Source organism: Eumetopias jubatus, unplaced genomic scaffold (genome assembly GCF_037043125.1).
Source record: "Eumetopias jubatus isolate StellerSeaLion01/CBP00866 unplaced genomic scaffold, mEumJub1_p1.0 scaffold_9, whole genome shotgun sequence".
In the NCBI taxonomy this organism is placed as follows: domain Eukaryota; kingdom Metazoa; phylum Chordata; class Mammalia; order Carnivora; family Otariidae; genus Eumetopias; species Eumetopias jubatus.
This window is the reverse complement of record NW_028274815.1, coordinates 130,092,498-130,115,247: the sequence shown is the minus strand read 5'-3', so window position 1 is coordinate 130,115,247 and position 22,750 is coordinate 130,092,498. Positions and strand designations below refer to the sequence as shown.

Sequence of the window (22,750 nt, the reverse complement as noted above, 5' to 3'; positions counted from 1 at the left end):
AGCTTTTAGTTCGTGACACATCTGACACTTCGCTTCTTTTCCTGTAGATATTTATGGGTTGTCATCTCTGTAAGTCCTTTCTAGGTAGGGGCTTTTCCTTAGTCTACATTTATTGAGTGCTTGCTATGTGTCAGCCACTGCTGTAGATGCTAGACACCTAGCAAGGGGAGAAAAAACAACAAGGAGCATCTTCTTAATAGACCTTCTTTGCTTTTGATCATGAGATGGTACCCTTGTCTTCCTGCATATTTTAAGGGTTCGTAATTCCATCCTTTGAGATCAGGAAGATCAATCTCTGCTGAAAAATGATTCATAGTGGTTGTAATTTACAGACATAAATACCTCTTTACCATACTGTATCAATTATAATTTCAGGTCATACTTTCCTAAATCTGAAGTCACCTGTGATCAGCATTTAAAATAAAACAAATTTTAAGTCACAGTGTAATTATAATTTTGGAGATTGATAATATGGTGAATGGGGCTGCTTATTTCCCATTAGATTCTTGGTTTGATATTAATGAGCCACACCACATGAAAGAAAACAAAACTTGCCAAGATTAAGTTGTCATCATTGTGTTACCTTAATTTATTTTTCCTAGAACCTCTCCCCTTTTGCAGTTCTGTCCTTATAACTGTTTGAAAGAAACTTAAGGTTATTTAAAAATTTAATACATGGAAATTCTTTGAAAATCTTTACTGATACATGCTCTAGAATCATTTCACTTCTGCAAAACTAAAAAATAGTTGAACTTATTAAAGTAACCCCAGCTGGATTAAATCTGTTAGTTAAGGCAGAGGGAATTGGAGCCTTTGACAGTGACAGAAGTGATATGTTCCTCTGTTCCTGGCCTCTTGGAGTAGAGCAGATTTGCTAGGAAAATGAATTCTAAGATTTTGCGGGGGGGGGGGGGAGCATTAATAATGTTACCATAGAGTCATTCATTTAATATTGTCCAGAATGGTCTGGAAATTATTTATAAAGTCCTTCAACGTTCCTATGTTACATCGAGGACTTGGTCTTAGAGGATCTGTCCTGTTCAAAAAATAACAGATGCTTAATATTCATAGTTTTGGCAGAGAGTCATCAATGATAAATGCCTCTAATTTTGAACCCACACTATCCTGCTGATAAAATTACGAGCAAACCTTATTTGGTTCCATATTCAGTACTATTGCCTTAAATTTTCCAGTAGCCACATTGGGAAAAAAATTTTTTTAATTGTGATAAAATTTACCATTTTAATGACTTCTAAGTGTAAAGTTCTTTGTTATTAAGTACACTCACATTGTCATGCAACCATTACCACTGTTCATCTCCAGAACTTTTTTCATCTTACAAAACTTATTCTTATACCCATTTAACACCAAGGCCCCGTTCTTCTTTCCACCAGCCCTTGGCAACCACCTTCTTTCTGTGTGAATTTCGCTTTCAGTATCTCATGTGAGTAGAAGCACAGTATTTGTTCTTTTGTGGCCAGCTTATTTCACTTAGCATATGTCTTCAAGGTTCATCTGTGTTTCCACTAGCCACATTTTAACATTTGATTTCATTTAATGTTAACATTTAATTTAAAGATGAAATTAATTTTAATATATTTTTAACCTGGTACATCCAAAGTATTATTTTAACATGCCAATATTTTTGAAAAGGTATTTATGAGACATTTTGCATTTTTTAATACTAAGCCTTGGAAATCCCAAGTATATTTTACATGTGAAAGCATATCTCAAATGGGCAAAGGACTTGAATAGACCTCTCTCCAAAGAAGACACAAGTAGCCAATAAGCAAATGAAAAGATGCTCAGTATCACTAATCATTAGGGAAATGCAAATCACACCTAAAATGAAATACTACCTCATACACATTAAGATGGCTATTATAAAAAAACATTAACAGGTGTTGGTGAGGATGTGGAGAAATAGGAAGCATTGTGCGCTGGTGGGAATGTAAACAGTAGTACCACTATGGAAACATAGAATTACCATGTGAAGAGATATTTGTACACCCATGTTCACAGCAATATTCACAATAGCTAAAAGGTGGAAGCAATCCAAGTGTCCCATCACCTGCAAAATGTGTATACATATAGCGTGGAATATTATTCAGCCTTAGAATAACAGATAAGCAAAATATGGTGCAAAGATAGTATAGAATATGATTCAGCCTTTAAAAGAAAGGGAATTCTGACACAGGCTCCAACATGGATAAACCTTGAGGACATGATGCTAAGTAAAATAAGTCAGTCACAAAAAGACAAGTACTTTGTGATTCCACTTACATGAAGTACTTAGAGTAGTCAGAATCATGGAGACAGTAGAATTGTGGTTGTCCAGTGCAGAGGGGAAGGGAGTTATTGTTTAATGTACAGAGTTTCAGTTTTGCAACATGAAAAGACTTCTGGAGATGGGTGGTGGTGATGGTAGCATGATAGTATGACTAAATACCACTGAACTATATACACTTAAAAATTCTTAAGATGTAAATTTTATGTTATGTGTATTTTACCACAATAAAAATAAACTAATTTAAAAGCATATCTCCACTCAGTTCAGACTAGTCACATTTTACGTGATGAATAGCCGTTTGTGGCTAGCATCTACCTGTTGGAAGGAAAGCGCAGTTCTTAAAAATTAAAAACTTCAGGCATCATTGGTTTTCTTGCTGCATGACTTAAATGCTGAGATACCTAAGATTCATTTCCTTTTAAAAGAAAAATTACATGTGCATAAAAATCTGGAAGGATAAATATACCCAGTGTTAACTCTTTACATATAATTATTTGTGTTCTTGCCTTACCTATATTCTGTTAGGCCCAGTTGCAACAACTTTACTGAGATGTAATTCATACACCATAAAATTCACCCCTTTAAAGTGTAGAATTTAATGTTCTTTAGTATATTCCCAGAGTGGTGCAGCTATCACCACAGTCAATTTTAGAGTATTTTCATCATCCCACAAAAAAACGCGGTTCCCATGAGCAGTTAGTTGCCCTCTACTGTCCCCAACTTCTCTAGCCTTTGGCGGCTTTACTCTTTCTGTCTGTAGATTTGCATGTTCTGCACCTTTTATGTAAATGGCATCATACAATAAGTGGTCTTTTGTGACTGACTTCTTTCACTGAGTATTATTTTTCAGGGTTCATCCATGTTGGAGCATATATCAGTACTTCATTTTTTTATGGCTGAATCATATTTCACTGTATAAATATATCACATTTTATTTTATTTATCATTCAGTAGTTCATGGAGTTTGGGTTGTTTCTCCTTCTTGGGTATTAATGACTACTGTGAGACCATTCGTGTACAGGGTTTTTTGGTGTTTTGGTTTTTTTAGGATTTTATTTATTTGAGAGAGAGTGGGGCCATGGGGAAGGGCAGAGGCAGAGAATCTCAAGCCAACTCCCAAGCTGAGGGCGGAGCCCAACAAGGGGTTCGATCTCACCACCCGTGAGATCACAGCCTGAGCTGAAATCAAGAATCAGATGCCTGACTGACTGTGAGCCACCCAGGCACCCTCGTGTACAGGTTTTTGTGTAGATGTATGTTTTTATTTCCCAATTGCTTTTGTAATAAAAACAAATGGAACTTTATTTGCAAAAAGGAGCCTAAAAGGTAGCTGAAAGCAGACTAGCCTCCTGCCTAACCCTACTCTCCAGAAAAAGAAGGATCACCAAAGCCTCTGTTTTCCCAAGCAGTTTTTGGAATAGCATGTTTTGAGTATTGATAATGGGAAGGTGATAAAAGAGAGACATAGGATACATCTGTTTTTGAAAAGTTGTTGTTTTACTTAGGGATACCAAGGTTGTAGTTTTCATATTGCAAGGTATTATTACAATTTGGATATCTTTCCATTGCGACTATCTATTGACTGTTGGCATCCATGGTGATGGTTAAGAGCACTTCAGGCAAGTGGTCTCAGAGCTCTGGATCTGATGGGACCGTCTGACCTGAGATGTGTAGGTATTCTTACTCTGTTTCATCTCTTCAGCTAGTTTGGTTGAACTTGTTTAAGGTCATTTCAACCTTGAGTATGAAGTTGTGGCACTTTCAGATGTATGTATTTAGTATTTAACTTGCTCTTGTTTACCTTTAATGTCTGAGATCAGAGCTTTATCTACAACGGTAATGGGAGGAGCGCTGCATACTAGATCTGGAGATGACCTTGAGGCCCAGGTCTGTCACAGAAAAGCTGATCACCCTTAGGCCAGTTGCTTCACTTCAGTTGCTAATCTGTAAAATGAGAAGAGTTTAGATGAGGCAGTCCTTTGGTTCTCTCAGTGATTCACAGTGCTACATTTTGGAATCAAAATGTTCATGCCCCTTTAATTGAGAAGATACTTAAAGACTTGATAGTTAACTTCCCTTTTAACCAGACATGGATTCAGTACAGAAAATTTTTGTTCCCACCAACTGAACCACCTAATACTGAAAAACGCAACACATATTTATTTTTAAAAAAAAAAAGAGATCTTGGTTGGTTGTTGTCATATGTGTAAAGTGGCTGCCACCAAAACAGTGCACCTTTCAGGAACATTAATTTAAAAATAATATCCAGGGCGCATCTGGCTGGCTCAGTAGGTGGAACATGTGACTCTTGATCTCTGGGTCATGAGTTCAAGCCCCACATTGGGCATAGAGATTACTTTTTAAAAAATAATAAAATTTTAGGGACATCTGGGTGGCCCAGTCAGTTAAGCACCCAACTCTTGATTTTGGCTCAGGTCATGACCTCAGGGTCGTGGGATCAAGCCCCGCATTGGGCCCTCCACCCAGCACGGCACCTGCTTGGGATTCTCTCTCTCCCTTCCCCCACTCCCCACGTTCTCTTTCTCTCTAAAAATAATAAAAATAATAAAATTTTTAAGAAAATATCTAGAGCTAGAGAAGTATTGTCCCACTTGACCTTGTGATTGTGTCACATCTGGAATAAGTTTATTCAGGCACCAGAGAGATTGACAGACTGGAGCCCATCCACTGGAGATTGGCTCCTGTGATAACAGAAGTAATGGTAGAAAGAACTGAGCGTGCTTAACTTGGAGAAGGGGGAAGACTTGGGAGGAAAGGAGGAAGGGTCTTAACGTGAAAGGCTGTTCTGTGGCTAGGGAATTCGATTTCTGTAGCTGAACTGAGAACTGTGGGCTTGTGAACAGAGCTGTCCAGTGTGCAACAAGCTGCCTGGAGGGGTTTGTGCTCCGCTCACTTGAGGTGATCAAGCAGAGAGAGAGTCTTAGATTATGAGCAGGGCTGCTTGTGGAAGGGATTCACACATTGTTTATAGACTGTGGCCAAAAGTATTCCTATGACCAAGCATTGCTGTACCGGATGCTATATTTAAGTAAATGTACTCATTTTGCCTTTCATAAATAACAAGTCTACCTACAGAAAAAAAAAAAAATAGTATAAAAACTTATGGAATTTAATCATTGATTTGGGGAAAACTTGAAGAAAATCAAGTGTCTTTTTTCTGGAGGCAGTTTTGTATTTGACACAATTAACTCTATTGGGATTTTTTTTATTACTAGAGAATAGTAAAAGTCAGTGCAGTTAGTAGAAGTATAGAAGAAAACAGAAGTTGGTTACATTTTCTGTTGGCTTCTTATCTTTATTAACAGTGTTCTAATACGATTAACCTAAGCAAAGCAATTGGTGTTCATTATTCACATTTGCCTTTTGGTACATGTGTGTCTTCATTTGCAAAGTAGTTTTCCTAATCCTCCTGGGCTTTCCAAATAAGCCCCCCCTTTTTGCCTCAACACTACTGCACGTTTTCCATTACTTAAGAGAAAGTCTGAACTTTCTTTCCTTACCACTGTCACGCTGCACAGTTTTATCTGCTAATCCAGAAGAGCATTCTGCCTCTGGATTGTCAGTTACTTGTTCTGTGGTATTTGGGATTGAGAAAGAGAGGAGACAATTAGAGCTGCCTTTCTATGAAGAAGAGCCTGTGGCATCTGCAAGGTCTTTTACCCAAGCTTATAGGAAATTGAAAGATTAGCTGCTTCTGTTTAGGACTGTGGTGGTGGTTGTTGCTGTTGTTGTTTTTTAAAGATTGATGGGGATGGTTGCTTCCAGATCAAATGTAGGCGCTGGGCTCTCAACTTGCTCATTCATTGGAGGGTTCTAGAAAGGCTTTATGGGTTTATTTTTCAAATACAAACATATAAACCTCTTTACAACTGGTTTAGTTTAAATGTAGGACTTAGTAACACCCTTAAAAAACTGATCCCAGAGTAGTCAGGAAAGATAAGCACTTACTGATTATAAAAAGAAACTGTTTTACAGTGACCACAGTTTTATTCAGTGATATTGACAGGTATTAAATATGTTGCTGAGCAGGTGGCAGGAGGGAAAGTGAGCACATAAATAAGGAAATGTTTTTTCTTTCTGCCTAGTTTTTATTTTAATGGGTCCTAAATGTTTCCACAGAGACGTCACAAAATCTGTTTTTAAAGAAAGAGCACCATCATGGGTAGCATGAAGATTTAGGAGAATCTTATTAAAATGTCTGTGGCTCTTAACAAAACAGTACTTTTTAGTTAGTGGTTTAAAGAAACTTCAAATATATCTGACCCTTACACCCCAGTGCAGGTTTATAAGATCTTTATAGAACTGCTTGCATCTCCATGACATTAGAATACTTTGTTTTCTTGATTTAATATCAAGGATCTGAATTTCTTCTTACGTGTTAATTTGTATTTATGATGTTACCAAAAATGAAACTGTCTATATTGTAGTAGCTTGAATGTCCTCCTAATTTTTATTAACATAGAAAATACAACTGCTCTTTTTCTTCACTGGTAATGGCATTATTTCCAGCCTTTGATCCCTCCCCCCACCCCCAGTAAAAGATTTTCTCAGATGTGTGTTTTTCTTTACAGCTTAATGTAGAAAATGTTTAAAAGACAACACCAAAGTATAAACTGTATTCTAATCCTTAGGCTTACTGTGGGCTTCTGACAACCGTACTCTGATCAGACTGTAATTTTACTTACGGGAGATTTTCAGTAAACTTTTGGAATTCTGCTATAGCCATCAAACTTCCTGCTTTGGTTGATTGTCCACTAGGTCCCGATTCTACATTTCAGAGGACTGTCACCTTGGCATAAATTTGCATTAGAAGCTTAGTTTAGACAAGTAACTATTTCAAGGAGATACGTAGGAACTGAGAACTTTTCCTTCTTCCTCTTTCCATTTCAACCCCTGAGCCCTTCCACTTTTTATCGTTTTTATAATTCAGCTAAGATTTGTTTAGAAACAAGGGTTTCCGCTTTAAAAAAGGGGGGTAGGGGAGTGTTGAAAACCACTGGTTTAGACTAAGCAGCTTATGTTTTGGTGTTACCGGGAAGAAGTAACCATTCCTGTCTAGCTGTCAATGCAGTGTTAGAAACTTTTCTTACGAAAATTGTAAATTTGTATTCACTGATATAACTGATGCATTAGTTGTCACTCTGGTATATGTTCAGATTTCGGTTCCCAGATACGAGAAAGTTGCAGTTATACTTGCAGGTGATGGAAATTAGGGCATGCTGTCATATTTACTTCTGTACTTGCTGGCATGTTAAATTAGTACCGTATGTTCTTATTTAAGAACTTGGGAAACCCAAGAATGCACATAAAAACATGAAGAATTTTATCCTGGAAGATGCCATGTTACATCCATACTTGCAGTAGCTTAAAATATAATCTGGAAAAGTTTGATCTGGAGGCTTTTTTTTCCTCCTGGCTTGTTTGATTAACTGTGCCTGGTCAAAGGTTTAAGGTTAGGTTTTATGGGTGTTTCTGCTTTTTTGATTTAACTTTCTGTGGGCACAGTTATGTTTTTCTGCTTTTTTTTCTACCCCTAAAGACAGAGACTAAATGATGTCATCCTTGATCCCTTTGCAAGGGACCTTATCATATACATAGACAAACTTCACTGACTCTTGGTACATCAGGTCCTGCAAACCTTGACTTGAGCCGGTTGCACTAGAACTATCTGCTGTCGGGTTCCCCTCTGTCTTCCTCACCCAGAAGAGCCTCAGTACAACACCTGACTTGATCCAAGCCTTTTGGCAGAGCTATTGTTTCATAAATGATTATAATTATGTTTCTCAGATAATGACTTCTTTGCTTAAGTGAAGTTCACCGTCATTGAGGTGCTGTTATCCTCTACCTGTTACAGGTTCAGCCTATAGATATTTCCTCATAAGACAGGCTCATTCTGCCTCATTTCTCTTGGTATGTGGAGTAAAGGAGTATTTTTGGTTTTGGAATTTGGGGGGGAAAGAGAAACCTGTGTTTGATCAGTCTTCTGTATATGTTTTCAATTCATCTCTAGCCTAGGGCTACAGATCTCAGATTTTCATTTCTGCCATCTGACTCTTGCTTTCTAAGAAAGCACATGAGTAGCAGTTTGGCCACGATTATTAGTAAAATTTTAATGTTTTGGACCCAGTCAGTAGGTGTGGGTATAATTTGCAAAGATCAGTAGGAAGGAATGTGGCTGAATCATTCAGCAGTGAATTTAAATCATTCTCAAAAATTGATATTTTTAAGTCTAGTTCATCAGATGGCATATGCTTACCCAAATGCTACTTATTTTCAGTTAATAAAATACTTGCAAATGTTAACTCTATTATTAATAGGTCTTTCCCCCAGATCTTTTAATGGTTCTTTTTATTTTTGAGTGGGGAAGGGGCAGAGGGCGAGGTTGAGAATCTTGAGCACTCTCCACGCCAAGTGCAGAGCCCGACACTTAACCGACTGAGCCACCCAGGCTCCCCCTTTCTAATATTCTAAAAGATTTAGGGGAGGGGCATCTGGGTGGTTTAGTCTGTTAGGCATCCAACTCTTGATTTAGGCTCGGGTCATGATCTTGGGGTTCTGGGATCAAGCTCCACGTCGGTCTCTGCACTGTGCATGAGCCTGCTTGGGATTCTCTCTCTTCCTCTGCCCGTCTGCCTACACCGATCTGCCTGTCTCCCTCCCTCTGTCTCTAATAAAAGGTGGGGGGTGACTGTTCATACAGTGTTTTTGTTTTTGATTAATGAAACCAGGGGCCAAAGCATCTTTCAGAAGAACTGTGTCTTCCTAACAAACTGTTATTCTTCTTACAAGACCTGACTCACAAGTGTAATTACTTAGCTTAAAGTTCTGCATCTTTTCTCATGTTTGCTTCCTCTTCTGTGTCCCACTGCCCAGTGGGTCTACTAAGACTTTTGGTAGCAAGGAACATGAACCAAAGTTTAAGCAAAAGTGGTCATGTACTTGGCTCTTGTTTAGGAAAGTCTTTGGAAGGGGCTGTCAGGCACAGCTGGATTGAGGACTTTAAGTGTTATTGAATAGGAGTCTTTCCCCTCCCTCTGCTTTCTCCATGTAGCAGCAGGTCCTGAGTCCTTTTCAGCATCACTATCAGCCTTGTTTGGGGCACACACCTAGTTCTTCCAGTCACTGTCTGTAGAGGTAGAATACTCTGATGGATGGACCTGAGTCATATACACTCTGCTCTAATGGAGGTAGGGCCAACTATCAGCACATCATTTACACCAGGGGTGGCTCCAAGAAGCAGTGTGGCAGGCAAAAACAGCCGTCGTCTTTACTCCAGTGCGCAGGTGCCTGCTACGTGCTCTAGGTCCTGTCCCTTAGACATGATGGACTGTTGAAGGGAAGAACTGTGTCCTGTTCATCTCTCTTTTCCGAGCACATTGACAAAGTGTAGGTACTTCAAAAATGACTGATAAACAGGTGAACAGTGGTTCCATTCTATTAAATTGGATATTTTCCCCTTTTTTGTTAAGAGCTGAAAGGTTTATGGTTTGACTGAAGGAGCTCTCCCTGGTGTTGGGATAATGGTGCTGACCTGGTGAAAATGGCCATTCTGACAGGCAAGGAGGCTCAAGAGAAAGGACTAGCTACCTGGGGACAAATCTGGAGAGAAAGCCCATCTCTATAGACAGTTTTTGACATTATTGTAAGGCATCTTGCTTCCTAAGAGTGATTATTGTTAAAAGAAAAAAGTGATTATTGTTAATATTTTGTTTTTAGCTCTCTTTCTATTCAAAAGTGAGGAATCAGCCCTTAATCTCAGACAGTTGATTTCCTGTTTACTCTATTCATGCCCCTCAGTCACTTTTATGGTATGGACCCCTTGTCCAGGTTTCTAAACAGGACTTTTGAGTGGTGCAGAGGAGGCTAGGAGTAAATCTTGTAAAAGTTTTTAAGTATGAGTCAAAGAGATAACATTGATGAACCCTGAAGCCAGCTGTTTATTTGAAGTTGTTTCCTTTAAAAAAGAAAAAAGCTTTTATTTGACAGAGAGAGAACACAAGGAGGCGGAGGGGAACAGGAGAGGGAGAAAGAAGCAGGCTCCCTGAGGGAGCCCGATGTGGGCCTTGATCCTAGGACCCTGGGATACTGAGCAGAAGGCAGATGCTTAACTGACTGAGCCACCCAGCTACCCCTTGAAGTTCTTTCTTAACAGCAAGCAAGAGGCTGGGGAGAACAACGTAGAGTCCTTGAGTTCTTTATCTTGTCACCCATAATAATCCTAACATTCACAGAGTTTGTTAATGTTCTTTGAAGGAATCTTTGGTTTGTTGCAGAAAAGCTTGACATAACAGTGGCCCCTTCCAGAAGGGGAGCTCCATGGCTGGAGGATAGGAGAAGGAGGAGGGATCCTTCTTTGCTTATGTTTTTACATTGTATGCCTGTTTATAAAGAATGTTTAACTTAAACAAGGGTCTTTGTAAATGCTTTTGATGATGCTAACACATATGAATGAATGTGTTATTCTAGCTCCAGATGGACGAAATCTTAAGTGACCTCCCTAAGCAAATACATAGAGGGTACCTCCATCTGGGGAAGAGGGCAGATAGAATTCCCCCGGATCCATTAACAGTGCCACTAATCTTAACTCAGTATTCTACATCTTTCAGTGTAAACTTTAATTTAGGTTCCTCCTAGTTGCTAATCATAAAAAAAAAAACCACACACACATTTTTGTACAACATGTTCTGGTAAGCAGTGTTCACTATTTATATGCCTATTTAATTCAGCCTAAGTAAACTTGAGATTTACTCCATGGCTGAAATACCCACATTTTATAAATTACAAGTTTCTTGTAACTAAGCTCCTTTATGAGCATACTCACATTTTCAGAACTATAGATGTATAAATTGGGTACCTACCATGCAGTGAGGTGCTTCAGTTGGAGGTCTTAAAACAACTTGGTTAGCTCTGGGTAGTGAGCACTTGGAATGCCCGATGTATCGTCCATAGGAGAATGAGTTTTCCTTTATCCTCAGCTGCAGTTTAACTCCCTGGGTGTTTTCTGTATAGACTGGTGACGTCGGTGGTGGCAACATTTCCAAATCATTGTGTATTTGTTTTTGCTGAGATGTTGAGCTGCGTATAAGCAGGAGGCAGGGAAAAGCAGTAACGGCTGTCTTCTGGGCTCATCTCTCCTCTGAAGTGAAGCAGGACTGACGTGGGAAGTTCCAAAAGAACTGTTGAATTTGGGCCCACAGAGAGTTTATGAAATGAATAGAGAAACAAGCTGTCTCTTCTCAGGCTGGGGCATTTGTGGGCATCTGTTTTGATGCCTGGTCTCTTTTAACAATTAGCCTGTAACATTTTCAGTATTTCTGAAACATTGCTGTCAGGTAGTTCTCTCACTGACCTGGTTGGGGGAACAGGTTTATTAAGCAACTGATTTAAAACTTTCAGGAAGATGGTTTAAACAGTTTAGCAATATAATTTCCACAAGGAATAATGGATTTGGCTTTGAATGCACATTAATTAGTAACCAGAGTGACTTCTGAGTCCGCTGTTAAGTAATATGCAGATTGTTGGATGGCAGAGTGTGTAGAGGACACATAGTCGTGCTTCTTAGCTGCTGAGGATGGGAAGGCTGATCCGTTTTTTTTTAGTGAAATGCATTCCTTTTTTGGCCTCAGTTATACTTCGTACTTCTTGTAGAATATTTTGAAACTTCTAAGTTCTGATGACATATCCAAATTCAGGATTTGTAGGAGTTGTTTGTTTTGGTAGGCTTCACTTTTCCGTTTTTCATAGTAAATATTGATTTTTGGATTAGAATAATAAAGGAGGTAACATGATGCTATATTACGTTTAGATTAGTTGATTATGGTTGTACTTACAAATGGTAGTGGTATTATAGAGTAACAGCCTTTATTAGAACACCAGATTTGCGTGTATTAAACTTTAATTCCTATTGCTTTGGCTTTTGGGTTTTTGCCTCTGGTTTTGGTTTTTGGAACTATTTTATATTCTACAAAATTTATTTGGATTATTACATTGATAAATTCTTACCGTATTTTATAGGATACATTTATGGTCACGTGGAAGCCATACAAATACTAATTTTAACTTTTGTTTTTTAAGGAACTTGGGGAAGTGGATCTAAATTTGTGCTTTAATGTATTAGGTCATTTAAATAATTTTTCAGTTCCTTCACACATACATATAAGCTTTTCATTTTTCAAGAGGAGCCCCTAAAGTCTGTAACACAGTTATCATCTGCCCTGATGCTGAGTGCCTTTGTCCAGGTGTGGTGCTGGCTTGGGGGGACGAGGTACACAATCAGTAGTGTCTTTAGTTTGGATAGTATTTGGAAACACTGAAGGATATTTCTTTAAGATCATCACAGCAATGTGCAGGACAGTTCCCAGAAAACAAAAACTTTTCCCTGGCACTCAAAATTTTGTGATAATGATGCTGAAATGGTGAACATTTTTCTGTTTTCAGAGGTTCAACAACACAAGGAGAAAAGCACTCACACTCGATTTTAAGATAATCGGTTGGTATTATTAACCTAATTCTAATTCTCAACTTTAAAAAAAACCAGTTTGGTGATGAACTTAAAACTCTAATTAGAATTGTGCCAGATTAAACTCATAGTTGATCTATAACATAAAATGTCCTGTTAAAAATAGAAAAGATCAGAGAGCACTTACTTTGCCTGCCTGCTTTAAGTAATCGGAACATACTAGATAAGGGTATCCACTCACCTTCTTGGTCAGCGGGCCAGGGTTTGTGGTCCTACCATCAGTGGAACTAGGAAATATTACAAGTTGTACGTGTTTTGACTTGACTTAAATTTTTTTTTCCAATAGAAACTATGTTCCAACTTCCTGTCAACAATCTTGGCAGTTTAAGAAAAGCCCGGAAAACTGTGAAAAAAATACTTAGTGACATTGGGTTGGAATACTGTAAAGAACACATAGAAGTAAGTAGCATGCCATTTTTTAATTTTAACATGACTCAGCTTCTGATCCATTACTTTGTGTCAGCAGCCGGGATTGGTTAATTCTTAGTTGTGATTCTGAATTGTAACTGCAGCATTAGCTTCACCAGAGCTTTCTCAGTTGACTTAACTTGTTCCCTTCTCCCTAAAATGGGCTTTTTCATCTTTGCATCATGAAGCAAAAGCAGTTCTACTGGTGAGGATGTATCATGTCAGACACTTCAGGTGCTTTAAAATTGTCTCTAAATTCAGATTCTTAGAACAACCCCTGGGGGAGATGTAGGAATTCTTATCTCCAGTTTACAGTGAAGAACCAGTAAAGATCTAGGGCCACCTCACAGCTAAGCATATGGCAGGGTCTGTCTGCGGGACTCCAGAGCCTGTTCTCATTCTGATATGCCTGAGTGTTCTGGTTGACCTTCTGATTGTTGAGGCATGATGGTTTGGGTGCTTGTTGTCTCTTTCCTTAGGATTTGAGCATTTGTTGGCCCTTCTGACCCATCATACACTATTATCTTCCCCTTGTATAACAGTTTGGACTTTTGAAAACTGTTTTTCTAACCTTGTGTCTGTGAGCTTTATAACAGCCCTGTGGGATAGCCAGTGTACTGGTCTCCTCCTTTTCCAGATCTCATTGCTCCAGGTCTTGCGGTTTAGTTGGTCAAAGCCTCTGATTGAAATATTTAAAGCTGTTTTCCCCACTAGCCTTTAAGTTCCAGCTGGCAAGGGACCATAACCACCTTGTCCATCCATGTATAACCAGCACCTAGCACAGTGCTGGGTACGTAATAGGAATTCAGTAAATGTTTGGATGGAATTGAAGGTTAAAAAACAGTTTCCTTCATGCAACAGGTTTTCTTTTCCTGATTCCCATGAATAACTTGAGGGGTATATCATGAAGACTGAAGCTTCTCAAAAGTGGGCTTCTCTAGTTATGTTATCCCCAGTAGTGGAAGTTCACTGCCTCTCCAGCCCCTCAGATTCAGGTAGATCTGCCCGATGAAACAGTCCATCTACTTCCACTTTGCACTCAGTGGAGTAATCTGCACAAGGATAAATAATGCAAATGTTAAGGTACCTTTTCTATCCTGCATTTGATGTGTTCCTCCCATTATTATACCCATTACATACTCTGGAATTTATATGTATTTGATTTTGCCACACTGAACTGTGAATCTTTAGCAGCCAAGGGGAATTTTCTCCTAAGACTTTTTATCTTCCTGGCCTGGGGGGAAAATGGGCCATTAAATTTTTACATAAGAGTATAAATTTAACGTAATACTGCTTGCTTTTCTTCAAATAGCTTTCTTTCTTCCTTTCGTGGATTCAGAAATCCTGAGTTTTCTTCCCAGTCCATTTCCACCCCTTTTTTCCCTCAGAAACAGAATATCACATCCATGGTGCTGTAAGCAAACATTGCTAGCTTATACTGCATTCTAATACTACAACTGATGAGTCACAATACTCTAATGAAAGGAGCTTTGGTATTAATATGTGGCTGAATTTTTTACTTAATTAGAATTTCCAGTAGTTTCCTTGGAAACCTTGCTGACCATGAGGGGTTGTTAGAAAATGTTGAATGTAACTTCCAGATGCCTTTTTGTATTTCCTAAGAGCCTTATCATTCCTAGTTTAGTTCTTGGTGGGGTTGGTTTTTCTGTGTGTCTTAGCTCTAGCTAAGAGATGGGATTTCTAAGTAAGGTTGGGCTAGAGTTGGTATCACTGTGTTTTTGTAAACTTCTTTCACTGTTTTCTAGGATTTTAAACAGTTTGAACCTAATGACTTTTATTTGAAAAACACTACATGGGAGGATGTAGGACTATGGGACCCTTCACTTACAAAAAATCAGGTAAGTAGCACAGGGGACTTCCCCAAATGGCAACATCCTTGGTATACTCCCCATTCAGCTCTAGGCCTTCCATAGTGAAGCATTGTTTTGTGGGCAGCAACCTTGTATGGAAAATGTCAAAATTGATTATTTGTTTTCCTAAGTGGCAGGGAAAACTAGGAAGAATTTGTCTTTTTTGTTGTTGGACTGAAACTTCAAGTGTAAGAATAGGAAATTTTGTTACTTAAATGTTCTAAGGTCTGCTGTTATAGCAACAGTGTATCAGCAGTACTTTGGCTCTTCTGTTTCTGAAATGTAACCTCCAGCATTCTGTTCATCTAGGCCATCCATCATTTTTTTGTGTCTGTCACAATTCATGTTATTTCTGGAGAGGGTGTTTTTTTCTGTGTTGGTATCATCCAACCTCTGGGGTTGCTAAGCGAGCACATGGGGAAGGGGATGGGTGGCTTTGTAGGACGGTAGTGACAGAAAGGTATAACTTAAATTTTTACAAAGTGGTATTAAAAACACTATTAGGTTAGTCCAAGGTACCAGTGATGCCAGCAAGTGTCAGCAGGTGAAAAAATGTGACCAAGAAGATGGTATAGGTAGGTGGTGGTTCCTGTCTCACAGGGAGAAGTGATTGTCACTGCAGACTTTACTATTACCTATTTCAGTAATGATTGTAGTTCTGTAATTATTGATCTGTTTATCGGAATATATTTGGGCAGGGATTTTAAACGTTGGCAGTACTTTTAAACTCTGCCTCAGAAATTTGAGAGTATAGTTACCTCGTTTTTTCTTATCCATACCCCAGGGAAAAAAGGTATGCACCAGAAGCCTTTGAATGTAAAAGCTTTCCAGTGGGACATATCACTTAATTTGTTTTTACGAATCCCAAAGCTTCACATTCTAACACATTTAAATAGGGGGTTGAGCTTTAAGGAGAAGCAGAGTATTTTATTTTGTGTCAAACCAGTATATGAAACAAAGTAGGTTTCTAGGGAGGAAAGATAATCTCTTGCCCAGCTTGTGGTTTCACCGGTCTTCAAAGGACAGGTCTTCAAAGGACAAACTAACTGCGCAAGTGCTAATGAGCATAATTCTGGAAGTTGCTCTTTGATACCAGTATATCCTGCAATACTTTACTGGATTTTTAACATCATGCATTCCTCATAGTCTATAGGAAAGAAATTTTTATTTAACTTCTTAATTTGAATCAAAGCAGCTATCACTTTCTTTTGAAGCTGCTCTTGCTTGAGAAACGAGACCATGGCTTATAGAAGAAAGCCAACTCTTCAAATCAGTAGCTTTTTGATTAGTAATGAAATCAAAATACTACACTGTATACTTCGATCAGAGGGAAACAGTGTTGAGATTTTTGAAGATTTTCCATGAGGGGAGGAACAGAAGGTGTATCTTTATATCTTACTGCCTAATTGCACTACAGCACTCTGGCTCCTGAGTTTTCTGAACAGTAAATCTGAACAACCTTTCGCAACTTTACTGATTCTCATGGAGCGAGTGGTTTCACAGTGTTTATTCTTGTCGTTTCCAACTGTAAAATATTTATCTTTGAAGCCATTTGTCTTTGTCTTCTCTAAAACCAGTCAGCAAATGTGACTGATCTTTTTTAAGTATTGAGGGGAAACTTAGAATTGAGGGGTTTTTTTTAATACTCTGGGACCCAAATAAAAATTTGGTTTAGAACAGCTTTCTCATTTGGGTTTATATTTTACAAATTAGTTTAGCAAAAGGAAGAAAATTATATCAGTGCATTACAGAGTTTCAGTTCTAAAAATAGCAGTATATCTCTATTAAAAATAGAGAACATCTGGAGGAGAAAATCTAGAACCTGTTACTACCTTTCTGAAGTGGCATTCTAATCCAGTTTTTGTCTTTTATTTAGGACTACCGGACGAAACCTTTTTGCTGCAGTGCTTGTCCATTTTCTTCAAAATTCTTCTCTGCCTACAAAAGTCATTTCCGGAATGTCCATAGTGAAGACTTTGAAAATAGGATTCTCCTTAATTGCCCCTACTGTACCTTCAATGCAGACAAAAAGACTTTGGAAACACACATTAAAATATTTCATGCTCCAAACGCCAGCGCACCAAGTAGCAGCCTCAGCACTTTCAAAGATAAAAGCAAAAATGATGGCCTTAAACCTAAGCAGGCTGACAGTGTAGAACAAGCTGTTTATTACTGTAAGAAGTGCACTTACCGAGATCCTCTTTATGAAATCGTTAGGAAGCACATTTACAGGGAACATTTTCAGCACGTGGCAGCGCCTTACATAGCAAAGGCAGGTGAGAAGTCACTCAACGGTGCAGTCCCTTTAGGTTCAAATGCCCGGGAAGAGAGTAGTATTCACTGCAAGAGATGCCTTTTCATGCCAAAGTCCTACGAAGCTTTGGTACAACACGTCATCGAAGACCATGAACGCATAGGCTATCAGGTCACTGCCATGATTGGGCACACAAATGTGGTGGTTCCCCGATCCAAACCCTTGATGCTAATTGCTCCCAAACCTCAAGAGAAGAAGGGCATGGGACTCCAGTCAAGAATTGGTTCCCTTGCTTCTGGAAATGTCCGGTCTTTGCCATCACAGCAGATGGTAAATCGACTCTCAATACCAAAGCCTAACTTAAATTCTACAGGAGTCAACATGATGTCCAATGTTCACCTACAGCAAAATAACTATGGAGTCAAATCTGTAGGCCAGGGCTATGGCGTTGGTCAGTCAATGAGACTGGGTCTAGGTGGCAACGCACCAGTTTCCATCCCTCAACAGTCTCAGTCTGTGAAGCAGTTACTTCCAAGTGGAAATGGAAGATCTTACGGGCTGGGGTCAGAGCAGAGGTCCCAGGCACCAGCAAGATACTCCCTGCAGTCTGCTAATGCCTCTTCTCTCTCATCAGGCCAGTTAAAGTCTCCCTCCCTCTCCCAGTCACAGGCATCCAGAGTATTAGGTCAGTCCAGTTCCAAACCTACTGCAGCTGCCACGGGCCCTCCCCCAGCCAATACTTCCTCAACTCAAAAGTGGAAAATATGTACAATCTGTAATGAGCTTTTTCCTGAAAATGTGTATAGTGTGCACTTCGAAAAAGAACATAAAGCTGAGAAAGTCCCAGCAGTAGCCAACTACATTATGAAAATACACAACTTTACTAGCAAATGCCTCTACTGTAATCGCTATTTGCCCACAGATACCCTGCTCAACCATATGTTAATTCATGGTCTGTCTTGTCCATATTGCCGTTCAACTTTCAATGATGTGGAAAAGATGGCGGCACACATGCGGATGGTTCACATTGATGAAGAGATGGGACCTAAAACAGATTCCACTTTGAGTTTTGATTTGACATTGCAGCAGGGTAGTCACACTAATATCCATCTCCTGGTAACCACATACAACCTGAGGGATGCCCCAGCTGAATCTGTTGCTTACCATGCCCAAAATAACCCTCCAGTCCCTCCAAAGCCACAGCCAAAAGTTCAGGAAAAGGCAGATATCCCTGTTAAAAGTTCACCTCAAGCTGCAGTGCCCTATAAAAAAGATGTTGGGAAAACCCTTTGCCCTCTTTGCTTTTCAATCCTAAAAGGACCCATATCTGATGCACTTGCACATCACCTACGAGAGAGGCACCAAGTTATTCAGACGGTTCATCCCGTGGAAAAAAAGCTCACCTACAAATGCATCCATTGCCTTGGTGTGTACACCAGCAACATGACCGCCTCGACTATCACTCTGCATCTCGTTCACTGCAGGGGTGTTGGAAAGACCCAGAATGGCCAGGATAAGACAAATGCACCCTCTCGGCTTAATCAGTCACCGGGCCTGGCACCTGTCAAGCGCACTTACGAGCAAGTGGAATTTCCCTTGCTGAAAAAGCGAAAGTTAGACGATGATAGCGATTCGCCCAGCTTCTTTGAAGAGAAGCCCGAGGAGCCTGTTGTTTTAGCTTTAGACCCCAAGGGTCATGAAGATGATTCCTATGAAGCCAGGAAAAGCTTCCTAACGAAGTATTTTAACAAACAGCCCTATCCCACCAGGAGAGAAATTGAGAAGCTGGCCGCCAGTTTGTGGTTGTGGAAGAGTGACATTGCTTCCCATTTTAGTAACAAGAGGAAGAAGTGTGTCCGAGACTGTGAAAAGTACAAGCCCGGTGTGTTACTGGGCTTCAACATGAAAGAACTGAACAAAGTGAAGCACGAGATGGATTTTGATGCTGAGTGGCTGTTTGAGAATCATGACGAGAAGGATTCCAGAGTCAATGCTAGTAAAACTGCTGACAAAAAGCTCAGCCTTGGGAAGGAAGAAGACAGCTCCTCAGACAGTTTTGAAAATTTGGAGGAAGAATCCAATGGAAGTGGTAGCCCTTTTGACCCTGTGTTTGAAGTTGAGCCTAAAATCTCCAACGATAACCCCGAGGAACACATACCGAAGGTCATTTCTGAGGATGCTTTAGAAACTGAGGAGAAGCTAGACCAAAAAGAGGAGGCTGGTTCAAAATATGAAACTATTCATTTGACTGGGGAACCAACCAAACTGATGCATGATGCTTCTGACAGTGAGGTTGACCAGGATGACGTTGTTGAGTGGAAAGATGGTGCTTCTCCATCTGAGAGTGGCCCTGGTTCCCAACAAGTGTCAGACTTTGAGGACAACACATGTGAAATGAAAGCAGGAACCTGGTCTGATGAGTCTTCCCAGAGTGAAGACGCAAGAAGCAGTAAGCCAGCTGCCAAAAAAAAGGCTACCATGCAAGGTGACAGAGAGCAGTTGAAATGGAAGAATAGTTCCTATGGAAAAGTTGAAGGATTTTGGTCCAAGGACCAGTCACAGTGGAAGAACGCATCTGAAAATGATGAGCGCTTATCTAACCCACAGATTGAGTGGCAGAATAGCACAATTGACAGTGAGGATGGGGAGCAATTTGACAACATGACTGATGGGGTTGCTGAGCCGATGCACGGCAGCCTGACCGGAGTGAAACTGAGCAGCCAGCAGGCCTAAGTACCAGGTTCTCAGGCATCGGGGACACGCTGCAGCCTGGAGCTGTGCTCTCCTTTCGGCAGGACTGCAAAGCTGTATTCTAACTGGTACTGCCTTTGGAGTGCTGGGCCGTCGGGCTGTAGGGATACGTGGCCACTGCTAATCCTGGTGGTTATTTCTAAGTCTATGACACACGATTGGCTGATCTTGCTTCAGAACTTGCTGTGACAGACACAGTAAATAAATGTGAAAAACCAATAAGCTGGTGGCTCACGAATGCACATGAGGAAAAGCAGAGGTTTATTTTATCTGCCTTCTCAGCATTTCTTTCCCTCTGTAAAATGTTTGGTTGGATGTTCTTGGGAAGCGTTACCCTGATTCACACGGTAGTGTAGGGCCAACATTCAAGCTACCAGTCCAATGTGTATAGTAGACTTTGGGGAAAATCAATTTTTTTTCATGTATTCATTCTGAATAGTTGAAATGTATATTTGTACAGTCTTTTAGACCTATTCAAGTGATGCCTATGATATTGTTATTGTGTACCCATCCTAGATTTCTTTTTTTTTAGTGTTGCCCTTGCTGTGTAATAAACGCTCTATCTAGTTTACCTAGCAAAAGCTTGAAACTGCGCTAGTATGGACTTTTGGACAGACTTAGTTTTTGCACATAACCTTGTACAATCTTGCAACAGAGGCCAGCCACATAAGATATATATCTGGACTCTCTTGTATTATAGAATTTTTCTTGTTCTGAATATCCTTGACATTACAGCTGACAGAAACAAAAACTGGTATTTCAGATCTGTTTTCTGAAATCTTTTAAGCTAAAAAATCACATGCAAGAATTGACTTTGCAGCTACTAATTTTGACACCTTTTAGATCTGTATGAAAGTGTGTTGTGTTGAAGCAGCAAACCAATGAGTGCTGCATTTTGGATATTTAGTTTTATCTTTAGTTAAACACCACCCTGGTGTATTCATTTATACCATCTAATATATGACACACTGTTGTAGTATGTATAATTTTGTGATCTTTATTTCCCTTTGTATTCATTTTAAGCATCTAAATAAATTGCTGTATTGTGCTTAATGTAAATATTTGCTTTATTACACATTACAGTCCTATGTGTCCATTATGTCTCGTACCAGCTGATGCCATGGCTTCACTTTCATCAGAGGCGGAAGCCACAGCCACTGAGGAAACTTACGGAAGACCAAGATGTGCCATTGGCATTAAGAATGCTTTCTCTCAAGGCACCTGTTAACAAATTCTTTTGGTTTGGTTTTGTCTTTTTCCTTTTTAACTGCAAAAATAAACATTCATGAGTTTTTCAGTTCCCCTTTTGTTAAGGAGCAGAGCCTGCTTATATATGTAAATGTCTCAATGATAAAAGGATGTAAACAAATTGGCATTAATTTGCAAGCAGAATATTAATACCCTGGCCGCCTTTCTTCTAAAAGGAAGTAAATATTAGTTTTCACCTTATAATGGGAACAATTGTACTAAACAGGCAACTACTCTCTGCTTTTGTTGTAATTCTCTTGACCATCCTGCTATTAAAAAGGCTTTGGAGATCACACACTTGAAGGGCTGTTAAGATGGAAGGAGCTAGTATATTTACTTCATAGATTCCCAAGAGCAGCTTGGACTAAATGCAAGAGCATGAGGAGGCAGTATTAGGCCACCGTTTCAGTAATTACTACAATGATGGAAAGCTCCAATCCATGCAGAGGGCAGAAGCCCAGCAAGCACCTCTCGGGGACGTTGGTCTAAAGAGGTCTTCCAGTGGCTGGCATCCGTAATTTCTAAGACTCCTTCCCAAAGATAGCCATGACAAAAGCATTAACAAGACCAAAGAAAGTTGACCAATCTCCTAAAATGTTAACATCCTTCTCAGAAACTACAGGAGAAAGTGCAAGAATAGACCAGGCAGGACCTTTAGGACATTCGGGGCTGGCATGGAGTTATATTTTAAGTCTATTCTACAAGGAGATTATAAATTCTACAGACACCAGCTAATAATATTTAGGACAGGATGTCCCCAAATTAAGATGCCATGGATTATCAAATCAGAAGAACTGGCATTGAGAAAGCTTTTCTCTTACTTAAGGATAGTAATAGCAGCTGAACTGATGCCCTCTCACCCTTGGTTTGAAATTAGTCTGCCTAATCAATCACTAGGTTAGGTGGGAAAGGGCGGAGTCTGGGCTTAGGAGGCCTAAGGAGACTTGTATAGAATAGCTGAGGGGGACATACATTCCGGATTGAACATTTGAGCAGAGACTGTGTGCTTCCTCGGCAAGGTGGTGGGAATGGGCATTGCAGGCATTCGGAGAAGAATTTAGCCACCTAAGAATTGGAAATAAAGAAGATCCCAACTAGCGATGTTGCAGAAGCCCTATAAGTGTCTCAATAAAAGCCATTTTAAAAGAATGTCGTTGCTACTGTTTGCTTTTGGAATAATCTGGAAATAAAAGCTGTGGCAACGTGCCACCCTCTTATTAGATAACGTCTATAACTGTAGACCGAACAATTCTGTAAATTTTCTTCCCAGACTTTTATGTCCTTCCGATTTTCTTGTGGCCCTGACTTCCAGAGTCAGACTGATGAGCAGCATGATTTCTCTCCCTTTTCAGCACATCGAGGCACTTTCTTCTCCCATCGTTGGTCTC

General features: G+C 39.7%; 1 protein-coding gene across 7 annotated transcripts in view; it reads left to right on the top strand.

Annotated features, from left to right (window-relative positions):
• ADNP (activity dependent neuroprotector homeobox) overlaps window positions 1-22,511 on the top strand; it is a 35,270-nt gene extending 12,759 nt beyond the window's left edge. For 5 of the 7 annotated variants that reach the window (XM_088026800.1, XM_028125242.2, XM_088026798.1 and 2 more), the window contains 3 exons: window positions 13,117-13,229; window positions 15,005-15,097; window positions 16,986-22,511. In XM_088026800.1, the coding sequence (XP_087882926.1) occupies window positions 13,122-13,229; window positions 15,005-15,097; window positions 16,986-20,096 (3,312 nt within the window). In that variant the 5' untranslated portion in view covers window positions 13,117-13,121 and the 3' untranslated portion in view covers window positions 20,097-22,511. Of the gene's footprint in view, window positions 1-12,407; window positions 12,801-13,116; window positions 13,230-15,004; window positions 15,098-16,985 lie in introns of those variants that run through there. The other 2 variants (XM_028125243.2, XM_088026801.1) reach the window with 2 other exon arrangements.
• The last annotated feature ends 239 nt before the right edge of the window (window positions 22,512-22,750 follow it).